Source organism: Rhodamnia argentea, chromosome 10 (assembly GCF_020921035.1).
Source record: "Rhodamnia argentea isolate NSW1041297 chromosome 10, ASM2092103v1, whole genome shotgun sequence".
In the NCBI taxonomy this organism is placed as follows: domain Eukaryota; kingdom Viridiplantae; phylum Streptophyta; class Magnoliopsida; order Myrtales; family Myrtaceae; genus Rhodamnia; species Rhodamnia argentea.
Window position 1 is genome coordinate 17129872 of NC_063159.1, and position 25158 is coordinate 17155029.

Genomic DNA, 25158 nt, shown 5'->3' on the forward strand with positions numbered 1-25158 from the left:
ATTTTAAACAATCAAATGGCTAACTCGAGCAATATATGTTGGCAATGGCCATCTGAGATTGAGACCAACAATATTCAGCTTGCATCCTCGAGCAACACCGTTTCCAAGATCGATACTGAATCGAGGTCGACAATCAGTCAAGAATCACCAAAGCTTGTGCAACATCGCCAGTGGTTATATTCAACTCATCTCCAGCTTCACTCTGTGATTAATCTCCTCCCTGTAAATATAATTTTACAGAAGGGATAGCAATGGTGCATCTATCAGCTAACAATCCGCTCTTGATGGGGTGGATAGATCAGCGATCTATCCTCTATGTACAGAGAGAAGAGACATCGAAATCCAAGAAAGAAGACAATGAAACAAACTTGGACCGAGATCTCGATGCCCCTCGGTAGTTAATGACAGTACCCTGTCACAAGCAGGAAACAAACGCCATATTCTTCTTCGTCATATTAAAAAAAGAAGCCATACTAACTGAAATGAGCTACTTAAAACTCCTTCTTGGGTCTGGAAAGCCCCTACATAACTAGACATAAATAGCGTCACATTTTTATACTCCTAAGGTTTCTAGAGTTTAGGATCAAAACGATGTACATCCAAAGAAATACTATCTTTCTTTGCTAGATTGACATGAGAAGACGGTCAACCACTTTCCATGTTAAAAGCTGAGATATCACCAGTTCCACGTCTTGCAGGGCGAGAAAAGCTGATTGCAGGGCTGATACAGCAGAACACATAGATGGTCCTCGATTATGTTCACTTCCATCAAGTACTAGATGATCGACTCCTTGTTTCACATTCTACGCTTGTGAGTTAGCTGGATGAGGGAAATTGAGAATATTCTGCTTCCTCACATGCTCTGGTATCAGCCTGTTAATCAATTCGGGTGAAGCCCCAGCCAACTGTAGACACATTCAGATCAATCTTAGTTTCCACAAAAGAAAAAAAATAAGTTTGTCAACTAGCCGACAGGAGGTAACAGTGTTGAAAGATGATTTGAATATGGTAATATAAAAAGTCTTAAATCGCAAAATATGAACCACAAACAAGACAAACGCAATGCAGCTAACACAACAGTTCATTCTAATTTTATGGACCAGGCAAGACATTTTTTTTTTTTTATGGTCAAAAGCCAAGACAGTTAATAGGCCATTTAAATCAAATTGGCCTTTGACTTAAGGGAACTAGCTGGCAAACCATGCATGTCATGTAGTCATGAGTTGTGTATGAGCAACGTGGACCTATTAATAGGGCCAACCAATACCAGTCGCATATACATGGATGTTTTCACAACATGATATTCAGTGCACAGCCATGATATGAAAATCAGCCCATTAGAGAAAATGCACTAACAGCTCAAATTTTAGCAAACCTGATATTCGTTACCAGTCAAGACTATATAAAGACCAGGATGAGAGGCCAAAAACAGTAACTGAGCTGGTATAAATCCACCAAGGCCAAGCAGATAGTGCCCGCAAAAAAATGATGACATGACTTATCATGGAAGAGGCATAGAGACTATTGATATTGGATGCCCAGAGAAAATCTAAGATATACATTCTGCCTCATGATTCTGGGACATTGCATCGTGGATGTCCCAATTCATACACGGATATAGGTCTCCCAAACAGTGACTCTTGGAGGTACATAGAATTCTATTAACCCCAATTCACATTTAATTTGTCATTAGTAGTTCACAAATGAATGCAACCATTTGCCTCTTTGTCCCTTCTGGTGAAGCAGCAGCTGACAGAACATATGGTTCATGATGCTTCAGTGATTGATGATTGTTTAGAAAGTAAGAAGATGAGGAGGGAGAGGAGCTCTATTTCCATCCAATTTGAGAGACCAAAACAATGATTGGCCCCGCACAGAAAAAGTGCAATGAAATGCAGCTTTACTCTCATAAACAGGAATTGTGAAAAGCCAAGATTTTGTGTATCCATGTATCTCATGTAGACTAAGAAAATAGAAAAGGCCGATTGCATACTTCTTGTTTAAAGTTGAATAGAGGCGGCAAAGGGCGACCATTAGGAAGCCGCGTATTTGGCTCACGCAACTCATCAAAGAAAGGATGGGCACATGCTTCCAGCTGCAGAGCAATCAAGGAGAAATCAGTGATAACATGGTGACAGAAGAGATAAAGACTTCAATTAATACATTTAAGACCATAAATTGACAGTTCATCTGACAGAAAGAAGAATACACCACTACAAACAACATAATATAGATTTGCAGTTAATATGTCGGACATTTACATTCTGTTAATGCAGAGAGTCCTCAGACCATGGTCGCAATATATCCAATACAAAGATCAGAATAAGTTCACTTACGGCAGTACAGCGAAGACTTGGTGAATACTGAAGCAGTCGTGATGCAAGGTCAATCGCTTCAGGAGGCATCCTCTTGTTAAATACCTAAAAGGAAACATCACGAATATTTATTAAACAAAATCCACAACGCCGATACTATCAAAAAATTTAAATCTATGCTAGCCAGGCAGAGAGGGCACCCCATCTCAGACATCAGAAAATACCCCACATGCAAAATATCACCAGTCATCTTAAGGATGAACATTAAGTATCTGATCTTCAAATGGGGGGAACTGTGTTTCCTTCAGTAGAGGATTATGATGTCCCATTTCAACAGCATTACTACCATCAGATGCCATCTAAGGCATCTTTCGCCCTTTATTAGCTCCAAATAGACTAAAGCAAAACAGAATGCATACGTGACTATAGATGCAACTCAGTCACCACCAAAATTAGCAAGACATTCTAGACAACACTGTTTGAACCAAAATTATGTCACAAAATCAGAGGCTGACAGAATAACATTTTTACGGTACTTATATGGAATGAAAAATAACCTTGTGCCAAGGATGAGCCTTGATTTGGGGAAATCTGAAGTCTGTGTAGTTTGGATTCATGCATCGAATTTCTTCTCGAGTGGGTGTACCGAGGACCTGAAACATTACATCAAATATATGGTCAAATAGCACCAGAGAGACTATCTAATCAGTATTAATGGAGAGACTCACCTTGATAATCTCTACAAGTTGGTCCACCGCATTTTCTCCAGGAAATAATGGCTACAAAACAAAAGATGTTTTAGAAAGAAATAAATAGCAGTTAAGTTACAATACATATATATATCCCCAAAAATGACAAGTAGGCCAAAACCCCACCCCCAAAAAAATTAAATAAATAAAAATCAAGCAGTGACTTTCAGCAGCAAATATGAAGCTGACATAGATTACTTATAACTTTGCACCAAACATGACTAACCTGACCAAGGAGAAGCTCGGCAAGAACACAACCCGCTGACCAAATGTCAATTGATGTGGTGTATTCTGTTGCACCAAATATAAGCTCCGGAGCCCGATAGTAACGAGAGCATATGTATGCTATATTAGCTTCGCCCTTAACCTGATGGAATCTTAAAACTCTTAAAATGATGCATAAACCGCAAGATTCAATGTAACTATTGCAATCAATGTTTGCCTATTGAAGTTAATAAACTGACCAGTAAATAGGCAATTTTAGAATAACATGCCATTCTTGTAAGGGGTGACCCGAGACAAGAAAAATGCATCCCAAAGCGATGGATAATATGCATTTTCAATGGAAAGCCAAATGCACGTCTTGTCATGTAAGACTGAAGAACTATTGCTAACTATATGATATGCAATAGAGATCAAGAAGACCAGTGGGTGAAAAAAGTATAGAAAAGCTCATGCAAGAAAGCTGAATAAGTCGAGAATAGAGAAAATAGAAAGGAAAAGTAATTACAAGAACTTTTGCACTCCCAAAATCACAAAGCTTGACTTGGTGGGTCACAGTATCAACCTGCAAGGTATCAATAACAATGATGTCCCGACAAATACTATAGTTTTTCGAAAGATGAGAAAGCTTATGCTGCAGCATACCAGAAGGTTTTGTGGCTTCACATCCCTGTGACAAACTCCTGGAACATTATGAATGTACGCTAGCCCTCGAAATATCTGTCAAGAAGTTTCTGTTAAATATCACTGAAAAAGGAAAGATTTCAAATTTATGCCAAACAAGGAAAAACAGTCCCTAATTTCCAAATTTACCCAAAAAAAAAAAAAGAGACAACAGTCCATACTTGATATGTATAGAGTTTCACATAAAGAAGCGGCATCCTCTGGTTCATACTGCTGTAATGCTTCAGAACCCGATACATATTATCGGGCACGTACTCCATGACCAAATTCAGAAACAACTCATCCCTACTAGTAGTAGAAAAGAAGCAATGTTTCAATGAAACGACATTTGGGTGATCCATTAAACGCATTAACTGCAGCTCTCGATTTTTATAGCGTCTATCCTGCAAAACCTTCTTTATGGCAACCATTTCTCCATTTTCCAAGCACTTTGCCTGAGAAGAGTGATAGCATATCAGTAAGGTTGAAACAACAAGTTGGTATTTGATTTAAGGAACCCAACAATGTACCTGGAAAACTACTCCGAAAGATCCAGTGCCAACAACACGTTCTGCCTTATAGCTGATGGTCTACAAGAAGCATTGAAGGATGACACATCAGTTTTGGAGGACAACATGATACTTGACGACTAATTGAAACAAATCCCAACTCTGATGTGAATCTTCTTGAGTAAGTAGGTACGACCTCTCAGAGGCAAACCATGAAATATTAGTTGGACTGCATTTTACTCAGCTTTAATAGGACATGAAACTCAATGCCTCTTTAAGATAGCTGTAGCTTACTTCAATGGCAAGAAGAATGCAAAGACTACATCTAGATACATCCAGTGTTATGGAAAATACAGCTATTGTTACCTGCTTGGGTTCACCATTTTTCCCACCGATTGTGGTTGAAATAATCTGACCAGTGACGGCATCGTTATTCTCAATAATAGCGGGTGACGCTTCCTGTAGTGAGAAATGGCATGCAGGGTTAAAAAAGAAATTTGAAGACTCCCAATAAATTCGAGTAACGGACTAAAATTACGCTGGTGAAGCAGTTATTATGAACAAAGTCAGTCTCACTGAATTTTGACTTTAGTACAGCGTCAATCTTCAGCAGTCATAACACTAGCATTATAGATTCTAACAGATCCATCAATGTACAAAAGAACAAGTGCACGGAGGACATGAATACATGTAAGCAACACGTGTTCTGCAGAAAGCATGAAAAGATATTATATCATCATCTGAGTCAACGAGTTTCCATAATCTCGCCCGATTTTGAGTTGACATTCAATGAAGGATCACTTACATTCAAACAAAAAACGACAAGCTCATTCAAAGACCAAAACCAATTTGCATGAGACTCTTTTCTCTTTATCGGTAGCAACAACAAATCTACCGCCATGGGGTAAGAAAAACTGGAATGACAAGGAGTTGCAGGGGTGAGGCTGAGTAAAATGAGTTAGAAGATTTCAAATTTAAGAGTTCAAGAAGCAATTTTGTATAGTAATATCTCCTGACACCTCAAACTACACACAAAAAGACTGAATCAAGCTAATCTTTAAGCCAAAGCAATGAAAAGAAAGCACCCTGAGAACAAAACAGAAAACAAAAGCCGGTCACATGATAACCTTTAATAAGTTAATTGAGATCAAAAGTGGGAATTCTCTGACGTTCCTCAAGACAAATGGCAGAAAAATAAATTGAGTCAACGTTAGGGAATCTTAAGCAGATTTAAGTATGTACAGAATTTTGAAAAAGAGGTTACAAGAATAAATCACTTCTGCCAAACCCTAATTCTGGACACCAAAAATGCTAGTGAAGTGAAAACATTCACATCTGCAAAAATTGAGATTGCCAAGTCCATAGCACCTAGCAAGTGAGAAAATGAGAACTCAGCTGAACAGAGCTTCCACCAACTAATTTTGCTCATGGTCATCCTTTTTATTCCTTTTCTTCATCTCTCAATCACAACCAAACACGACCTAGGAAAGAACTCTAAATCATTTTAACTTCCCCTTACGTTTTCCCAAGAGCTAAAGAAAACTGAATGCGCCCAAAAAAGCAGGCTGGACCGGCAGATCGGATCTTCATCATGAAGACCAAGGTCCACGAATGAACACATTAAGAAGACGAGACGTCGAGAGACCTAGAACGCACACAGACTGAACCACCGCCCACAGTGAAGTTTCAGAAAGTCCCAGACAAGCGAGCTCAGATCTCCGGCGAAGAGGACCAAAACCCTATAAACGCGAAGATCACTCAAAATTTGAGCAGCAAGCCAAGGCTCTGAGCTGATTCGTCCAAGATCATGACCTCAGAAACCGCCGCACACAACCAGTCACTATAAGCTGAACCGCGTGCCCAACGAGAGAGCGCGAGAGAGAGAGAGAGAGAGATGAGATGAGAAGAGAGACCTTATCGGTGTCCATTGGATCATGTTGCCGTGAGGCGAGCTTCAGAGGGTCGTTCTCCGCCTGAGGTGGCGGTGGTTGATGTTGGTGGTGGAGGTGGTGCGGCCCCAAGGGCAGGGAAGCCATGTGAGAACAACGCACAGACACCCACTCTCTCTCTCTCTCTCTCTCTAATCAGATTTTCTCTCTCTTCTGTCTCGATGAGGAATACGGGTGAGTGAGTGAGTGAGAGAGAGAAAGAGAGGGTTAGAAACTTAGACCCACGCCAAAGTTTTAAGAGAGTGACGACAACGCTCCAATCATTTTGATTAATTTTAATTAATCAAAATTATTATTATTATTATTATTTCCATTTTTTTTTTTTTGGGGGTCGGAGGTTGTAATCTTTCTTATCTACCTGTCGGGAAATGTAAACTCATCGTCCACATGGAACCTCATGCCACTCAAAATGAGCGCATAAAAAATGTAAATGGGCCCGAAAACAATAACATGTCCTTAAAAAAAAAAAAATTAAACATTTTTTTTTTATTTTATAATTTTTGTAAAGCAGAATAAATAATAATATATAAGAGTCTTGTTAGCGAATTTTCGCAGGGCTCTGGAAAAAAAAAATGACAAAGCATATCGACGAATTTTGAAAATTGAGCGATAACTATGGAGTATTCCCCTATAGTGATTATGATAAACTTTCCCTATATGTTTACGTAAAAGTGCCGATTTCCTTCCTCTCTACATGGAACCGACGTGTCTCGAGCATGCGATAGTAACCGAACTAATACAAAGAAATTTGAACATGTTGAGTGACTTGCTCGTTATTGAAAAAGCTTCCGATGCGCATTGTTTCTCTGTCGCCCGATGGTTATATAACCGGTTGATAGATATCCTTTTCTTTTTCTCTTGTGTTAATTGCGGACACATCAATAGTAAGTTACGTAACTAAAACAAGGATGAGGAGACGGAGGCGAAGGCGCGGGAGGAGAAGGTGAGTCGACTAGAAGGACAAGTAAAACCCAAAATGACCCTTAACACATTACCATGTGAAAATTTGCTTACCTAGCCTTTTGGTAATATTGCAAAAAAAAAAAAAAATTCATAAACCTATTGCGATTGTGTAAATTTAGTCCTAAATCTTTTTTTTTTTTTTGCCTCCTAAACCTTTTACATTTTTGTCAATTCAGTCCATCAAGCCAAATTTTATTGGCTGATGCAAACATGAAAATTTTTGACAATATATTTTCGAAATTTTTATTTATTTTTAATTTTTTTATTTTTTTATTGTTTTTTTCTTCTTCTTCTTCCTCCAGTTGACCGGAGCGAGGGCCGTTGAAGCCTAGCTCAACCAGCAACGGCGAAGTTGATCGATTAAAGTTGGCCGGATTGACTAAATTGATAAAAAATAAAAATAATAAAAACCGAATTGCCACAATTGTAACAGGTTGAGAATTTTTTCGGTAATTTTCTCCCAACTCTTTTGCAACCTACAAAAGTCCACGTTCCAATCTCAGCCGAAATCAAGACTCGCAAGAGTTATTACATAAGAACAGTCCAAATCTATTGTAGTGATCGTACCACGGTGCCCCCTTATTCAGGTGCTTGTTGGGCACTCTCTGAAGTTCCACCATCAATCTCAGCGATCTCCATGACCAATTTGAACGAGTTGGAGTCAATCCATGTGGAACCGACAACAACCTCCATCCTAAATTGCATTGTCTACCTGAGAATCTCATGATGAAATATCATCGTGAAACCGAAGGTTCGCGTGCTTAAAATCAATCTCATATGAACTTTTTAGACAAGACAAAGAGGGAGTGGAATCTAGGGGGGGTGGGAGTGACAAGGAATTACTTTCAGCTTTTAGCTTTCAGCTTTCAACTTTCAAAACAATGGTGTCTTCCAACTTGGACTGAGGCCTACCCAACTTTGGGACAGCATCCCACACCCCCATCTTGTGGAATCAGACTGGTGAGTTTGGGGTCTTTCTGTGGAATGGTGATCTTGATTGCACATTCAGAGAGGGAGACAAGGGCATCGCTATGCTATCCTGAAATCGCACAAAGCCCCTTATTGCGCCGTCTTTAACTGAAGACGACATAGGTGATGGCGTGGAATATAGAAACGCATAAAGTAGTTCTCATTCGCAGTATTTTGTGAGGACATACTTGTATAGGCTAGATCCAACGATCAACGGATCGTTCGAATCGTCGAATTACATGAGAATCAAGTCGGAAATTCCACTAAATTTATTTATCAGTCGGTTTATCTAAAATTCGGACAAGTATCCTATGGTCTTGTGAAGACACGCCGAAGTTAAAATTTCTTATGCTCAATTGAATTATCTTTATGGTTTCGTGTCTTCGATCGAACTAATAAAAGCCTCTTCTCTTTTCGAACCAATAAGAAGGAGTTTTCCTTGACCAAACTCTTAATTTCATGTCCCTCCTCTGAATTTTGTTTTCCCCCAAAAGTAGGTGATATGAATTGAATGAACCCAATCTCAGCAAAAGAAGTCCAAGTTCTCTTGCCTTAAACCCCACTAAATGTAAGGAAGGATCCTTTTTTTCCTTTTGTGGCCAATTGATGGCAGTGACCCTCCGCATAGACCCCACTTTGAAAGCAAATTTCTTCTTGGATCATTCTTGAGCCATGATAGAAGTTGACCTCGGAGTAACTTTGCAATCTTGGTCCTACCAAGTACCATCATTGAGGTCGATGCTCTGATCATTATCCACAAAGAGGATAGACAATAAATTTTCAATTTTTGCTAATCACAAAAGTATAAACCCATGTCCTGAAATTACATCAGGTTTCTATCTTCAGGGGGGGCATGAATGATAAGGCTGCCCCTGTGGCCGACGCAGTTTTTCTCTTTAAAGAAATCGACCTGTTGAGCTATTGAGAGCTTCTGGTCCTCATTGCGTGGGCCGGCTTGCCCCAGCGATCAGTCTTATCCCCCCTGGAAGGAAAATTGAAGGTCAAAGTACAGAAATCTAGTGGACCAAAAGCGAAATTGGCCCTTCATACCTGACTCAAGAACAGGGAAAAAAGAAGAAAAAGAAGTTCGTCTCACCATGCAGAGCAACTGAAACTCTGGAGTTGCATGAACAGAGCTTGCAAAAGTCTAAATGGAGTTCTTGGAGCCTATCAGTGAGAGTGGTGGGTCCAAATCCATGCATTTTCTTATGGAATTACTGTGTTTTGTCCTCTTGTGCACAGTCCTAGTTTGGCCATTTCTGGTTCGTACCCACCCTTTTTTTTCCCCCAAACCCAGAAAAGGAAGGGAAAGAGAGAATTCTTGTGATTGAAAAGGATAAGCATCATCAGCATTGTTTCAAGAGAAGCATGGCAACTAGACCAAAGTAAGTGTGCTGAGGGCTCCGGGAGAAATATAATAAGAGTTAAGTAGGTTAAAGGTGATTTTGGCCCAACGACAAAGTAGGTTAAGGAAGATCTATGCGTTAATGCAGCATCCACAAACCCAACAAAATCATTCTTTGATGCACTTGCTCAATAGGAAACAAAGATTCCCAGTTAAATCACGAGAAGCGCGAAAGCGAATTATTACTCCTAAAAATGCAAGGATTAAGGATCAACAGCTCCGGCAAAAACCAAAAAAGGCCAAAAGATCACCCCCATCAAAACTAACTGCGGAGGATACACACACAATTCGAGAATCGACCGGCTCATGTGCAGGCTTTTACAGATTTGTTCCAGTCAAATTTCGGAAGGGCATAATTGAAATGGACCAGAGAAATTCCTGCTTGAGAAGGAGAGAACGGATCAGCATCCTATCTTAGGACCTGTGACCATATAGTTAATCAGTCTCATGTCAAAGCCACAGGTTCTCTGCCCCTTTGGGTATGGAGCGACACACATTACTTCTCTTATGCGAATGATATCTCATCCTCAGTGAGGCAAAAAAGGTGAGGAGTAGATATCTGATTCTTACAAACTTCTCTTTGGGTTGCTCTCCTGCTTTCGGTGTCTGTTAGCGAAGACAGTGCCATGTAACAGAATGACTAATCTTCTTCCACAGGATGAGACAGTCTCTCGTCAAGCACTTCCTATCCCGTTCTATCCAATCCTCGAGAACATGAAATTCAGTCAGCCTTCCTGTCCTGTCCTATCCTTCACCTGTAGCACATGAAGTGTTTCAACCATCCCCATGGTTTGCCTGCGTTGAGGAATCCTACATCTTACCTCCGAGTTCCAGCACAAGTGAACTACTTCATTGATCAGGGTTCAAATCATCAAATCGTCCATTTCTTAAAGTAATTACCTAGAAAGATAAATGAATTCTTTTGCTCCAGCAGTGGTACAGAGGTATCAAAATCTAAGAGATTAAGATTCTTTTCACTTTTTCCCCATGTGGGAGTTACAATTAAATCCGGCCGCATCGAAGAGCTATCATGTGGTACTGCTGCATCCATAAGCTGTTTTTATTTTGCAGGAGGGAGCAGAGGACGGTTTCTTTCACGGTGATGGATGCAGAAATGACAGTCATTATCTATGAGAGCTTAACAATTTCTCTATGTTCGTCAAGGAGATATCAAACAGACTCTGCTATGAAGAAAAAAATCTTACTTTCCTTCTCCAACAATGATATGCACGATTGAGGTACCATTTTCCTGGTCTAGTTAGCAAAGAAACCATCCCAACACAAGCACTGCAATGGTATGACATAATCATAGTTTGCACCACGAAAATGTGAGTTTGGCCAAGTACAATGAAAACAAGAATATTTCAGACTGCATAGTGAACATGTGCACTGCTACATATGAGATGCATGGTTATTAACATGTGAATGCAAGAGTCCACTAACAGTATTCCCAACCGTACATGTCATAATTCAATCGCTCGATAAACAAAGACCATGTTAAGGGGAACGTACAATCTATTTTCTTATTGATATTTCCTGAGTGTCAAGAATACAAGAGTTAAGCAAAGAATTGTTCCTTGAGTCTAATTCCTAATTCTCAGCTAAACTGAAAGAAATATGAGAAGCAATCATCTCTGATATGCCTACAAGCTGTACTATAGACATGCGAAGTTTACGGTCTTCATCTATACAATGAAAGTCACTACTGTAGCCACACACTTCCTGTGAAGCAAACTTGTTAAGGGAAAAACATTCATCTACCACTGGTTTGGGAAAGCCTCTCTGTAACATGAACCTTCATCTGACCTCAGTTGCCTGACTGTTGCATCTGTTGCCCGGGCATTCAGAAGTCTCTGAGACAATCTATCTTTCGTCGTTACTTTTTTGCGCAGCATGGCCGCGAGTGTTTCTTTCTTATTTCTGGATGATGGTTTATCAGTACCAGTACTGTCAATGTCTTCCGCAATAGCTGCAGACCTTGAAGTGGAAGACAATGCAGCTTCACGAAGAACTGATTCATTGTGTTCACGAACTTTAGCTAGCTTGGCACGTTTCAATGATTGCTTGTCATTTATTCTCTTCTCTATTTCTTCTCTATCTCGAGTCCTGACATTCTTCACAGCTTGTTTTGCCAACTCCTTCACTACATGAGTCTCCGCACCACAAGTTCTACCATCTGCAGAGACATTCTGGTCGAGTGGATGACCAGCACCATCGCGAGGAATAATGGGTCCATGGAAGGGGCAAACTTTTAAATCTCTTCTCTGACACAGGCCCCCTCTGCTTAAAGGAGCATGGCATGGTTTAATATTTACTTGCTCTTCTTTGTAGACAGTTGCCTGAACATTGAACTCTGCAATTTTTTCTGCTGGAATAACAGCATCATAGTCTACCCGACCCCAATGGCTTTCCAGATCCAATCCCCTCTGATTAGCCAGAACACCACTATTCGAACCCCAGTTGTTCAAGTAAGGGCCCCATCTCATCACTGGAGCTTCTAACAAGAGCTTAGTCCTCGAAGTATTTGTTTCACCATCTGATTCATTGGAGGCCTTACTGCCACCAGATTCTCCAATACTGCATCCAGCAGTCATGCTTTTCAACCCCCTTGTTGATGGAACAGATGGATTTTCATATTGGTTCCTCAGTGTTGTTAAAGACCCATTATCACTTGGTTCAATCTTTCCCTCTTCCCAGATATCTTCTTCCTCTTCTAGGTCATGCTTTGCAGTAGTTGGTAAAGCAGAAACTAGTTCTTCGCATTTCCTCTTTACTAACTGAATCTGATTTTGAATGTTGATTAACTCCTTCAAAGTCGAATCTCTCAGCCTGTTATCTGTCACGTCAACTCTAACAACAACAGTGATCCATTCTTGTACAGAAACTAAATGCCTTGTCACTAGAAGTCTGTAAAGCTCCCTCAACGCATCAAACAAAACTTTGTTATCCACATCCTCATGAACCTTTTCTGCTTCTTTCAATGACGCAAGACGTAGCTGCAGGATTTCACGAGAACGAAACTCATCACCATCTTCATCATCAAGGGGGACAAGTGGCACTGGCTCCTCCTTAGTACTAACTATATCCAGACATTCTCCAATCTCATTCACCGTGGCTTGTATTTCTTCCTTTATCAAGGGAAAACTTTCCTTGAGAGTTTCGAATTTTTTGTGTAAAATTTCTTGAGTTCTAATCTCCCTTTCCCTTCTCTCCTGTTGAATCCTAGCTGCACTTCCCTGTATATCAGGGAACTGCAATCTAAGGTTGTTTTTGCAGTAATCAAATCCTAATCTAAGCTGTCTGTAATGAACACCAAAAGAAGCATTCCACTTCTCCAAAAACTCAATGGCCTTGGAATGCAGTCGAGATGCGACTGCTGGAGGTGCTGGTAGCGGCATATTCTTCCGGAAGCCCATGCTGAAGCTTAACAACTGATCCAAGTTCTCGACGATAAGGGTTCTGAACAGCTTTGATCGCATAAAGAGCTCATCAATTATAAGCAGCGACATGTACCGCACCTGAGAAATATCAAACATGAGAACACAATCGACAGAAGACATAAATCTAAGACTAAAAAGAAGAAAAAACGACCCCCAATAAACCAACTTGATTGAGTGTGCCATCAAAGAAGCATTATGCACACAAAAGTTCTGTCGCATCACATATACTTTCAAATTGATCCCACAATGTGCACTGTAACCCCACAACGTGACTATAAACACTTTAGTCCCAAGCACCGAAATAAATTTAACATAATCAACCATTAAACAGTCCAACACTTTTTGATGATTAAGACCGGAAACCACGTACTAACCAGGATATCAACCTTCCTTATTGCCATATTGAAACTCTCCAGGCAATTACGGACACCAACCATATCTCAAGGACTTCCACTAAACCAGGAACCAGCCAGTATTCTTTTTGCCGAAAGGAAACAACTGATTGAATTCCCAAACCGGCAAGTAATACGCCGAAAACCCCTACTTACGTCGCCTTATCCTATCACTATCCCGCACAGCCACAAAACGCAGCACAGCATTAGTATCGAAATCGAAATTGAAATCGAAGCCAATTGGCGATATCTCGCGAACCTGAGAGTGGTTTCGCTTCATGAGGGACATGAGGGTTTGCGCGGCGATCCGTAGCTCCGAATCGGAGTACCGGACGACGGACTTGATGGCCTTGAGGAGGCGAGGGTCGACCTCCGAGGCGGTCGTGTTGGTCGCCTTCTCGATCAACTGCCTCACCCTGCCTTCCTCCTCTTCCATCGTCCCAGAATCGGTCGACTGGTGCCTCGATTTCTACCAAACGAGGGACTGGCAAAGGCCAATTCCGATCGAACCTGAGCTGATCACGACCTCATACGTTGAAGTCGAAGAACTGCGATTAGGGAAAAGGGGACACCATGCGGGATGCGAGCTTGAATTTGCAGAGCAGTCTTTCGAAATTGCAAATGCTTCGGATCGAAGGCGGAGGCTACCGCGGATAAGTCAAGACACGGAGACAAACACGAAGGTCGGTTTGCTTCGTTAGAAAAACACAATCTTCATAAACATTTGAAATCTCTCGTGTTGCATTATTATACTTCTCATAAATTTCACTTTTGATTCGTAAATAAGGGTAAGAAATAGGGTTAATACCATGAAAAGTTCCAGGCTGGTACATTAATTATAAATTTACCTCAAATTACTTTTTTTATCACGAAAAACCTCAAACTTATATAGTTGTGACAAATTTATCCCCAAGTATTTTTTTTCCACCAAAAATCCCGAATCAGTACACTTGTGATAAATTTACCCTAAACTAATTTTTTAGACCATGAAAAACCCCAAACCGATACACTCGTGATAAATTCACCATCCGTTAAATTGGATTAATATCACGAAAAATCTAAAATTGATACATTGGTAACAAATACAAGGTAAAAATCTCAAAATGGTATACCCGTGAATTGCTACGTGTCATCCAACTCAGCAATTTGACGTTTAAATTTAAGTAAAACTAACGGAAGGTAAATTTGTTACATATGTATCGGTCTAGGGTAAATTTGCCATAAGTGTACCGGTTTGGGGATTTTTGTAGTCAAAAAAATAGTTTTTAGTGAATTTGTCACGGATGTATCGGTTTTGGGGCTTTTCGTAGTATTAACCCAAAATAATATGAAAAAGAATAGTTTGAATCTTATTATATCAGTACCTTGTCGATAATTTGCCAACATCTTCACTAGATTAATAACTCGTTTTCACAATTTATAAATTGTCAACTTTCATCGTCTTTTTACCGACTGTTATTTGCCTTTCTTACAATAACTTAAATATACCAACTTTCAGATGAATGTACTAATCTTTATTGGAGTGACTCACCAACTTCTTTCTAATTAAATTATTAACTAGTTTTGTGATACCAACTCTTATTGGAGTTAGTTACCAATATATATTTCTAGCAAGGGAAAAAGCCACCAAAAACCCTAAACTATGTTCGTTGTGACACATTTACCCCAAACTTTTCTTTGTGACACAAAAAGCCCTAAATTTGTATGCATGTAACACATTTACCCCAAACTTGTGCTCGTGTGACACATTTACCCCAAACTTTTTATTGTGACACTAAAAACTCCAAACTCATAGTCATGTGACACATTTATCCCAAATTTTGAGGTAAATGTGTCACATAGATAAAAGTTTAAGATTTTTGATATCACAAAAAAATATTTTGGGGTAAATATGTCATGCGGGTACAAGTTTAGGGTTTTCGATGTCATAAGAAAAAGTTTAGGGTAAATGTGTCGCATGAGTAAAAGTTTGGGGTTTTTGATGTCACAAAAAAAAGTTTAGAGTAAATGTGTCACAGTTGACATAGTTAAGGGTTTTTGGTGATTTTTTCCCTTCTACCAAAGAATGACTTCCTTTGTCATGTACAAACATTCATTCACATTTCCTACCAATGCCACTTATATGAAATTCAACTTGCATTTAGACAACTTGTCAACTAGTTTTTTTGTCACCAACTCGCGTTAAATTACTTATTACGAATATTTATTTATTTTTTCTTAAATTTACTTACTATTCTATTGAATTGCCACATTTATTTGATTATCTGTCAACTTCTTGAATTTACCTACTCTTTTTAGAAATTAACAACCTCAGTTAGAGTGACAAAATCAACTTTTTTCTGATTCAATAACCAACTAATTGTGTGTTACCAAATCCTATTTGAATTAGTTAATAATGTTTACTTAGTTATTTTTAAATATCGACTTCTTATGTCAGACAAAAAAAGCTTCACTTATATTTTATTTATCTTTAAATACACTATCATTATTTGTGTGACTTATAACTTTTCCCAATTAAACCACTTACTAATTTTGATTGCCGAATCTCATTCGAGTTGTTTCCAACCATTTCTCTCTCTTTTTTTCGTGGACTTTTTTACCATTCTATTAATTTTTCACTTTCGATTGTCTTGCTTACCTACCTTTTGAATTTACCAACCATTTGGAGAATTTAACAATCTTAACTAGAGCGATTACCAACTTTTTTTCCCATTCAAGTTGCGAACTAGTTTTGCATTTCAACTTTTATTTGAGTTGGTTTAAAAATTTTATTTGGTTTTTGTTTATAAGTTCCTTAATTCTCTCATCTCAAATAAAAATAAATATTTTCTTATGTTTTACCAACTTTTATCTTTTAACTTTCTTCACGACACCACTTTACATATATAATAGTAAGTAAATTCGAAAAGTTCGTAAGTTAGACAAACAAAAGTTGGCAAGATAGTATGCAAATTGCTAATTTAAAAACTCTAGAATAGAGTAGGTAACGTCACAAATACATTTACCGGCACCCAAAAAAAAAAAAATTCATGGACGACGTAGCATTAAAATGATGGAGCTATTATAACATAACAACACTAGGAGGTATCCAGAATAAAGCAGGAACAAATTATGGACGTAACGTAACGTAGCGGCTAAAGATATGGATTTGCCCTAATTCGCTTATCTACAATAAATTGAACTGCAAGGTGTTAATTTTATGAACTGAAGAGTATTTTCGAAATTCAAGTTCAAGCTCAGACCCGAGTCCGAGCTTAGCTCAAGTTTAGACTTGTAGAAATTAACGACCAATAAAGTCAAAGCTTGAAATCATGAAAAACTTACCTAGTCAAGCTCAAACTAGTGCTGGGAATCACGTGCAAGACTCATCAACCACTAGATTCAACTCAAGATTCATTAGAAGCTCGTTTAGATTCGAGCTCAGACTCAAATTCGATTCCGGTCGGCCTCGACTTGATTCAACTACACTTCTGCAACCAAATGCCTAATGTAGCAACATATTTTTATGCCCTCAGGAACGACGAATGTTTCTTTTTATTTACCATGGATTGCGTTGATGCCCCCGCATAGTTAATGAATTATTACATCTTGCACCAAACAAAGCAGACCCTTCACCCAACAAAAGTGAAGTTGGATTAGGTTGACCCACAATGCAGCCGGCGAAAAAAAGCACCCACAAACATTGATGTCTCCCCAAAAAGAAAGACCAAATCACCACCCCTAGCTTTCTGAAATAGGATTTAAATTGGAGAGATTGACAAGATCGCTCTCGCCAAAAGAATAAAGATGAACTCGGATTCGTACCAGGTCCTCATCCATTATCGAATGTCCGGGTTGTTGCCGCGGGAAGTTCATCGGTTAAACACCACCCGGAGCCTACTAGCACGCTCTGCCAACGTGCTAGAAGTCTAGATCCAGTTAATCCAAAGAGAAGAACAAGCACCCTTCTTCAATCTCATTCGATCGTGCGAAACGGACTACATGCATTAAACAAGAATATGCGTGGATTAAACAAAGCAAATGCCCCGAAAGGAAAGGTAAAAAAAGGGAGGAATCTCAATTCACACGGGACAACCACTGAACCCGAAAGGAAATGCAGCTCAGCAGCCACGAAAGAGGGAAAACGAAGGGGGAAAGAGGATGAAAGCAAGGCATTGAAGAAAGGTTGCCATTCTCTACACTAAATTAAGGATAAGAAGTAATAAAATCACATCCATCTGGATAAGGTGATTTTATAAGTGGGCATTTATTCTCCTTTTCATTATTAACGTTTAACGTCAATAATTTTGCATACCAAATAAAATATTTTGTAAGTTGGACGTACAAAATGCCGCTTTGAAAGTTTAAACTCCAAGCTTTCCTAAATAAATGTATGCTAAAATAATTTAGGAAAGAATAGCTTTAAATTTTACTATATCGGTAACTTCTCGGTAGTGCGCAAACATTCTTATGAGATTAATAACTTATTTTTACCGTTTATAGATTGTCAATTCTTATTTGAGTTACTTACCAATATCAACAAAATCTGCATTATTAACTCTTACTTGAGTTAGTTAATAATGTTCATTTAGTCATTTTTAAATATTAGCTTCTCTTAAGTCTGGCAAAAAAAAAAAAGATTTGCGTATTATTTTATTTATCTTTAAATTTAATGGCTTTCATTTCAAATTATCAATCATTATTTGTGCGACATATAATTTTTCCCAATTAAACTAACAACTAACTTTAGTTATCGACTCTCGTTCGAGTTGCTTACAATTGTCCATCTTATGTTTTCATAAAAGTTTCCCACTTTCAATTGTCTTGCTTACCTACTTTTTGAATTGACCAACCAAATGGAGAATTCAAAAATCTTAACTAGAGCAATTATCAACTTTTTTTTCCCAATCGAGTTACTAAACTAGTTTTGCATTACAACTCTTATTTGAGTTGGTTTTCAACGTTTATGTGGTTTTTGTGTGTAAGTTTCTAAATTCTTTTAACTCTAATGAACAACTATACTTATGTTTCACCAACTTTTATTTTACAACTTCTTTCACCACGTCACTTATAATGTCATGCAAGAGTTAGTAGATACGACAGGTTAATAAGACATCCAGACAAATGATAGTAAGATAATCCCAACTTGCTAATTTACAAACATTAGATTAGAGTAGGTGAAGTCACAAACATGATGATACCTAAAAAAAAAAGTCAATAAACTTATAGAGATCACCGACCAATAAAGTCGAGCTCGAACTCAGTAAAAACTTATCCAGTCAAGGTTAAGCTAATGTCTGGCGAATCACGTGCACGACTCATCAGCCGCTAGATTCGATTTGAGGTTCATGAAAAATTTATCTAGATTTGAGCTCGGACTCAAATCCAAGCCCTACGCATTCGCCACTAGATTCAACTTGAGGTTCGTGAAAAACTTATCTCAATTTAAGCTCATATTCAAATCCGAGCCCTACACATTCGAGTCAATCGAGTGACGATTCGACTAGATTGATTACACCCGGGTAATTTGTCTTGAAGTAATTTGTTTTGGGCCCTATTGCCTCCGCCTCAACTACCGCTACCTAACGCCAAATCTAGCAACAGGATTTTTTATTCACTCAGGCATGACGAATATTTTTTTAATTTACTATGAATTGCATAGGCGCCCCAACATTTTTAATGAATTCTTACATCTTACACCGAACAGAATTGACCGTTGACCCAACCGAAGCGAGGTTGGATTAGGTTGATCAAAAACGCAGCCGGGGAAAAAGAGCGACCCACGTCACCAAAAGCATAAGATACGAACTCGAGCTCGAGTTCGTAATACGATGACATCTACTGTAAAAAGAAAATTGACTTAAATAGTTTTTGAATTTTTAGCTCAATATGTAATTTGATACCTGAATTTTCAATTTATTTAATATGATTTTTAAACTTTACCTCAATGTGCAATGTCGTACTTGAACTTCTAAATTGTTTAATATTATACTTTTGGTACATATTCAATTTAGTTATTTGAAGGATAATATTGAACATTTTTATATGATTTAGGGACTAAATTGAATATGTACGAAAAGTTTAGAGAGCACATTGAGCAAATAAAAAATACATGGATCACTTTTCACATTGGATCAAAGTTAAAGGATCGTTATATCATTATACTATTCTGGAATGATCGGGTGTAAATCATGGAGAGGCAATCGATTAATCACCACCCGGAGCCTACCTGCACGCTCTACCGACCCGCTAGAAGTCCAAACACGATCAATCGGAAGGGAAGAATGAGCACCACTACTTCAAGCTCATTCGATCGCTCGACCTCACTGTTGTAGATATTGGAAAGGAAAATATTGTGAGGATGGATCATATGCATTACACGAGAATAGGCTCTATTGCACCCCGGGTAATACTATATGAAAAGTTGATCTTGAACTCATGGAGAAACATATCTAGTTGAGCTCGAATCTAAATAAGTTTCTTGGGAACCTAAAGTTAAATCTATACTCGATCATTCGTGTCGGGTCAGATTCGACTTGCTTCGATTACACCCAAGTAATTTCTTTAGGGCCCTGTTGGCTCCCTCAGCCACCGCAATCTAATGCCAAATCTAGTTACAGATTTTTTATGCACTCAGTCAGGACGAATATATATATTGTTTTATTTATCATGAATTGCATTGACGCCCCCACATTTTAACGAATTATTACATCTTATGCCAAACAAAACAGACCCTTGGACCAACCAAAGCGAACTTGGATTAGGTTGACCATAAACGCAGCTGGGGGAGAAAAAGCACCCACATCACCCAAAGCATTAGGCCCGAGGATAATGAATCGATCAGATCGGAAACTGCTAGGACGGACCGAACTAGTGGGTTTGATCCAGTTTCGAGAAAGCTTCTGTACGGTTCTCGGGCTACCCACAGCAATTTTTTGCGTGTCCGACACGCGCCGGACATGTCCCGACACGCTCGGACACGCAGTCAATGCGTGTCCGAACTTCGACATGCAGTCAACAAAACGGACACTATTTGAGCAAAAACGTCACCGACCTTCTGTCTATCTCTCGTCGCCACCTCTCCTCTTTGTAATGTGAAGCAATGGGTCGGTACCCGTTGAGGTGGGTCGGTACCCGTTGAGGTGATGGTCAGGGTGGGCGGACGGAACCTGGGGATTGGATTGAAAAAGGGAGACGAAGGGAAGAATGGGAAATGTTGGATAGAGCAAATAGGTCAGATGTTACCTTGACCTGGTACGGGGCGGAGCAAACGGGCAGATCCTGATCCATCGTCGAGGTAGAGTGTGGTTATTTGCCTAGACTTCTTCTTCTTGAGAGAGAGAGAGACCGCGCTTAGGGTTTCTGAGAGAAGCCAAAGAGCGAAGAAGACAGGGCTTTCTGGTCTGGCGAGGACGACGAAGGAGGACTTCGGCTGTTGGGAGAAAAAGAAAACTGCCGTAACGTGTCAGTTGTTGAACACTCTTCCCGTCCACTTCGGTCCTCGCACACGCCCGCGCACGCGCCTTTCCTCCGCACTTTTCCCATCCCTCCTTATGTCCTCACTAGTTGCCCACTTTCCGAGCAACACTTCCGTGAATAGGATTCACGCGAGCCCAACGAATCTCGACCGGGAGATGGCGTGGGTCCCATTACCCTGTCGACGGATGAGATTGGGGTGGGCTCGCGTGTGAACGAAGCACGGTACAATCTCTTTCCCACTCTCTTGCCTCCCTCTTTCCGAATTCAAGTCACGTGGAAAAACATCATCTGGGGAAGACAGAAGGGAGAAGAAACAGAGCATTGAATCCCAATCCCACCGTGGAAATTGCCAACCAGAGGCCGACAGATCTTGACCGTCGAATCACATTATTTTCGGCAGGACAACACTTAAATGTCTACTCGAAATGCAGTTGGTGTTTTAAAATTCGAAATATTGATATTAATAAATAGTGAATCGTTATTTTCAGTGTAAATTCATTCTAGTGCTCTTTTTATTCTTTACTTATTTATAAAATCATACACATGATAAATATAAAAATATACATTTAATATACAACGTGTCTCGGGGTGTTGAAATTTTCTATTTTTTGAGAAATCAAGTGTCGATGTGTCATGTCGTGTCGGTGCTACATAGATTCTCGGTTTTTAAAATTGGAACCGGCGATCGAGTGGTCCAATTTCCTATTCCAGGAGGGAACCGGACCGATGGACTGCTCGTCCGCACCGATCATTTTGTTTTATTTTAAAAAATACAATACTAAATGGTCTAAATCTATGCTAAAAGAGAACAACTTCAAATGCATTAATAGGTTGGGAGACAATTCATCTGCCGACATCTGTTTATATTTCGATTGTTGATCAAATCAAACTATAGGTTGTCTTTGGTAGACATAATCTGTTTGCAGAGAGCCACAGAGCATGTAATTGACAAAATTTGAACCAGCATCGTTGGCAAGTAAGTTGTTGAACTCAATCAGCGGCTTTCGACCCTCCTGATATTTGTCTCCAACTGCATCTTGAGGCATCAACAAGGTCCGATTCCCTGTTCTTGACGGGAACTGGATCGGATCGAGAATCGATGACCTCTAAAAAGCATAAGAGACGAACTCGGGTTCGTAATAGGTTGACGTCTATTATGGAAAGGAAAATGACACAAATAACTTATAAACTTTAGCTCGATGCGCAATATGGTCCATAAAATTTTAATATGTTTAATATGGTTATTGAATTTTAACTCAATATGCAATGTCGTCTTCGAAATTTTAAATTGTTCAATATCGTAAATGAATATTTTGTGTATGTTCAATTTAGTCTTCGAATTATATGAAAAAGTTTAATATCGCCCTTGAACTTGAATTCAAAAACTAAATTATATATGTATAAAAAAATTCATATACGACTTTGAACAAATTAAAAATGCATGAGCCACCTTATACATTTGATCAAAATTCATGGACTCATTTATATTATTATTTCCTGTAATGGAATAATCGGGCATTGACCACCCCGCACAACCCGTATGCTATACCGACGTGCCCGAAGCCCAAACGAGGCTAATCCGAAGGAAAGAACGAGCATTGCCGCTCCGAGCGCGTTGGATCGCGCGACCTCGCTTGTGCAGATGTCGGCAAATAAAACATTATGAGGTTGGATCATATGCATAAAACGAGAATAGAAAAAAAAAAAGGAAAGAAATCCCAATTCACGTGGGACAACCATCGAACCCGAAAGGAAAATGCAGCTCAGCAGCCACAAAAGTGGAAAAAAAAAAAAACCTGAAAGCGGAGGAATAGTGAATACGAGCATTCGAGAAGGGTCTTCCCTTTTCCTACACTAAAGGAAAACCAAGCTGTCAACATTTCCATCCTTGCCGACCTAAAAAAAAAAAAAAAACACCTCGATCCTGACGACGAGACCCAAACGCCGTCCAACGGCGGACGACCGAGTTAGCGGAACGGAAGCATCCCAAGCAGTGTCCCGTTGGCTTCCTAAGCAGAGTCCCATTAACCCAACGAGACGTTGCCGCAGGTTTGACCGAGATGCCAAATTCCTGTTTTGCCCCTTGGTGGGGTCGTCCCCGGCGCAATAAAGAGGGGAGCACCACAGGGTTCGCTGCCATTCGTTGTCCGTCCAATTCCAATCTAATCCCGACCTAAATCTCCATCACTTTCCCTTGGCATTACTCCCCCCGCCACTTACAATGCACCACCTTAAGAGCCTTCTCCACCACCACCGCGACCATCACCACGAGCACCAGCAGAAGGCCGGAATGACCACCATGGCGGAGGCCGGGGAGCGAGACCCGCCGACGTGGGCGGAGCTGCTGGGGAGCCACGACTGGGAGGGCCTGCTGGCGCCGCTCGACCTGGGGCTCCGGAGGCTGATCCTCCGCTGCGGCGACTTCATACAGGTCACCTACGACACCTTCATCAACGACCAGAACTCCAAGTACTGCGGCTGCAGCCGCTACGGCAAGGCCAACTTGTTCCAGAAGGTCATGATGGAGAACGGATCCGATTACGAGGTACAGCAATTTCATACCGAAATTTCCTAATTACAAATGCTGGATGTGATTTGGCACGAGGATTACGACGAAATTGTGATTTCACGAATTCGATTACCTCTTTTATGGTCTTAAGCTTTCGATTCGTCGGATGTTATGTTGGATTGTTGATCGGTCTGATTATGAATCAGAGTCTAGTCCAGTATTTGGCAGTAATGGAATAGTATTGCGTTCCGCAAAGAGCAGGTCGTGTCCTTCCTCTATGGAACGGCGCGGATCAGCAGCAAGGAGAACTTCCTGTTCCACTCGCAGTCGCGGGAAGCGTGGGACCGCGAGTCCAACTGGATCGGCTACATCGCCGTGACCACCGACGAGGTCAGTAAGCAGCTGGGCCGCCGCGAAATCTACGTCGCGTGGCGAGGCACGACACGGAACTACGAGTGGATCAACGTCATGGGTGCGAAGCGCAAGTCCATCGAGGCGCTCCTCAGCACGAACAACGACGGCGGCAGACATGAGCTCGGGGAAGAGGAGGCCAAGTACAACTCTAGCAGCAGCGATGACGACGAGAAAGACGACGACCGTGACGACAACGAAGTCCCGAAAGTCATGCTGGGTTGGTACACCATCTACACGACCGACGACCCGAGGTCGCCCTTCACCAAGCTGAGCGCGAGGACGCAGCTCTTGACCAAGATCAACGAGCTGCGAGAAAAGTACCGGGGCGAAAATCTGAGCGTCACCTTCACTGGCCACAGCCTCGGCGCAAGCCTGTCCATCTTGGCCGCATTCGACATCGTCGAGAATGGGGTCCGGGACATCCCTGTCTCGGCCTTCGTCTTCGGGTTGCCCCAGGTTGGGAACAAGGCGTTTGCCGAGCGGTGCAAGAATTACCCGAATCTCAAGTTCCTGCACGTGAGGAACACCATAGACCTCATCCCCCACTACCCGAGCAAGCTCCTGGGGTACGTGGACACGGGGATCGAGCTCGAGATCGACACGAGGAAGTCGCCGTGCCTGAAGGACTCGAAGAACCCGAGCGACTGGCACAACCTGCAGGCGATGCTGCACATAGTGGCGGGCTGGAACGGCAAGGACGGGGAGTTCGAGCTCAAGGTGAAAAGGAGCTTGGCCTTAGTCAACAAGTCGTGCGACATGTTGAAGGACGAGTGCTTGGTGCCCCCATCGTGGTGGGTGGAGAAGAACAAGGGAATGGTGTTGGACGAGGACGGCGAGTGGGTGATGGGGTCGCTGGCCGACAAGGACCTGCCCGTCCCCGAGTATTGACCGGCTGCCGGCGGCCGTGGGTCCGGGATTGTTATTTAATTCCTTCCATGTCTTGAAAAGTTGTTCACCGTCCATGTCGCTGGTGTCCTTGTCCTCCGGACATTCACTCCTCTTGATGTGTCGTGTGTCTGTTTGGGTGTGGATTAAACTGGTGATTTTGCTGTGCAGGAGAGATCTACGGGACTTGTCGTTTTTTATTTAGTTAAGGACGGTTCTCCGTCTCCGTGGGATGATGCGACCGCTTCATGTGCAAGGTTTGATTAGTTTGCTAGACCTTGTTGAAATTTTAACTTACAAGATGAAGGATCTCTTG

General features: G+C 40.7%; 3 protein-coding genes across 3 annotated transcripts; 1 reads left to right on the top strand and 2 right to left on the bottom strand.

Moving 5' to 3' along the window:
• Positions 1-424: 424 nt before the first annotated feature.
• Positions 425-6572, bottom strand: LOC115731335 (shaggy-related protein kinase eta). Its single transcript, XM_030661993.2, has 12 exons — positions 6372-6572; positions 4825-4917; positions 4480-4539; positions 4132-4404; positions 3932-4006; positions 3795-3851; positions 3291-3431; positions 3044-3094; positions 2873-2968; positions 2337-2420; positions 1994-2095; positions 425-905 (listed from the first exon to the last, which is right to left on the bottom strand). Exons 1-12 carry the CDS (start codon positions 6492-6494, stop codon positions 804-806), a joined length of 1257 nt encoding a protein of 418 aa, XP_030517853.1. The 5' UTR covers positions 6495-6572; the 3' UTR covers positions 425-803.
• Positions 6573-11105: 4533 nt separating this feature from the next.
• LOC115732327 (UV-stimulated scaffold protein A homolog) lies at positions 11106-14255 on the bottom strand. The gene is made up of 2 exons (XM_030662965.2): positions 13836-14255; positions 11106-13262 (listed from the first exon to the last, which is right to left on the bottom strand). Exons 1-2 carry the CDS (start codon positions 14010-14012, stop codon positions 11502-11504), a joined length of 1938 nt encoding a protein of 645 aa, XP_030518825.1. The 5' UTR covers positions 14013-14255; the 3' UTR covers positions 11106-11501.
• Positions 14256-23193: 8938 nt separating this feature from the next.
• LOC115732720 (phospholipase A1-IIdelta) lies at positions 23194-25158 on the top strand. The gene is made up of 2 exons (XM_030663403.2): positions 23194-23579; positions 23805-25158. Exons 1-2 carry the CDS (start codon positions 23256-23258, stop codon positions 24843-24845), a joined length of 1365 nt encoding a protein of 454 aa, XP_030519263.1. The 5' UTR covers positions 23194-23255; the 3' UTR covers positions 24846-25158.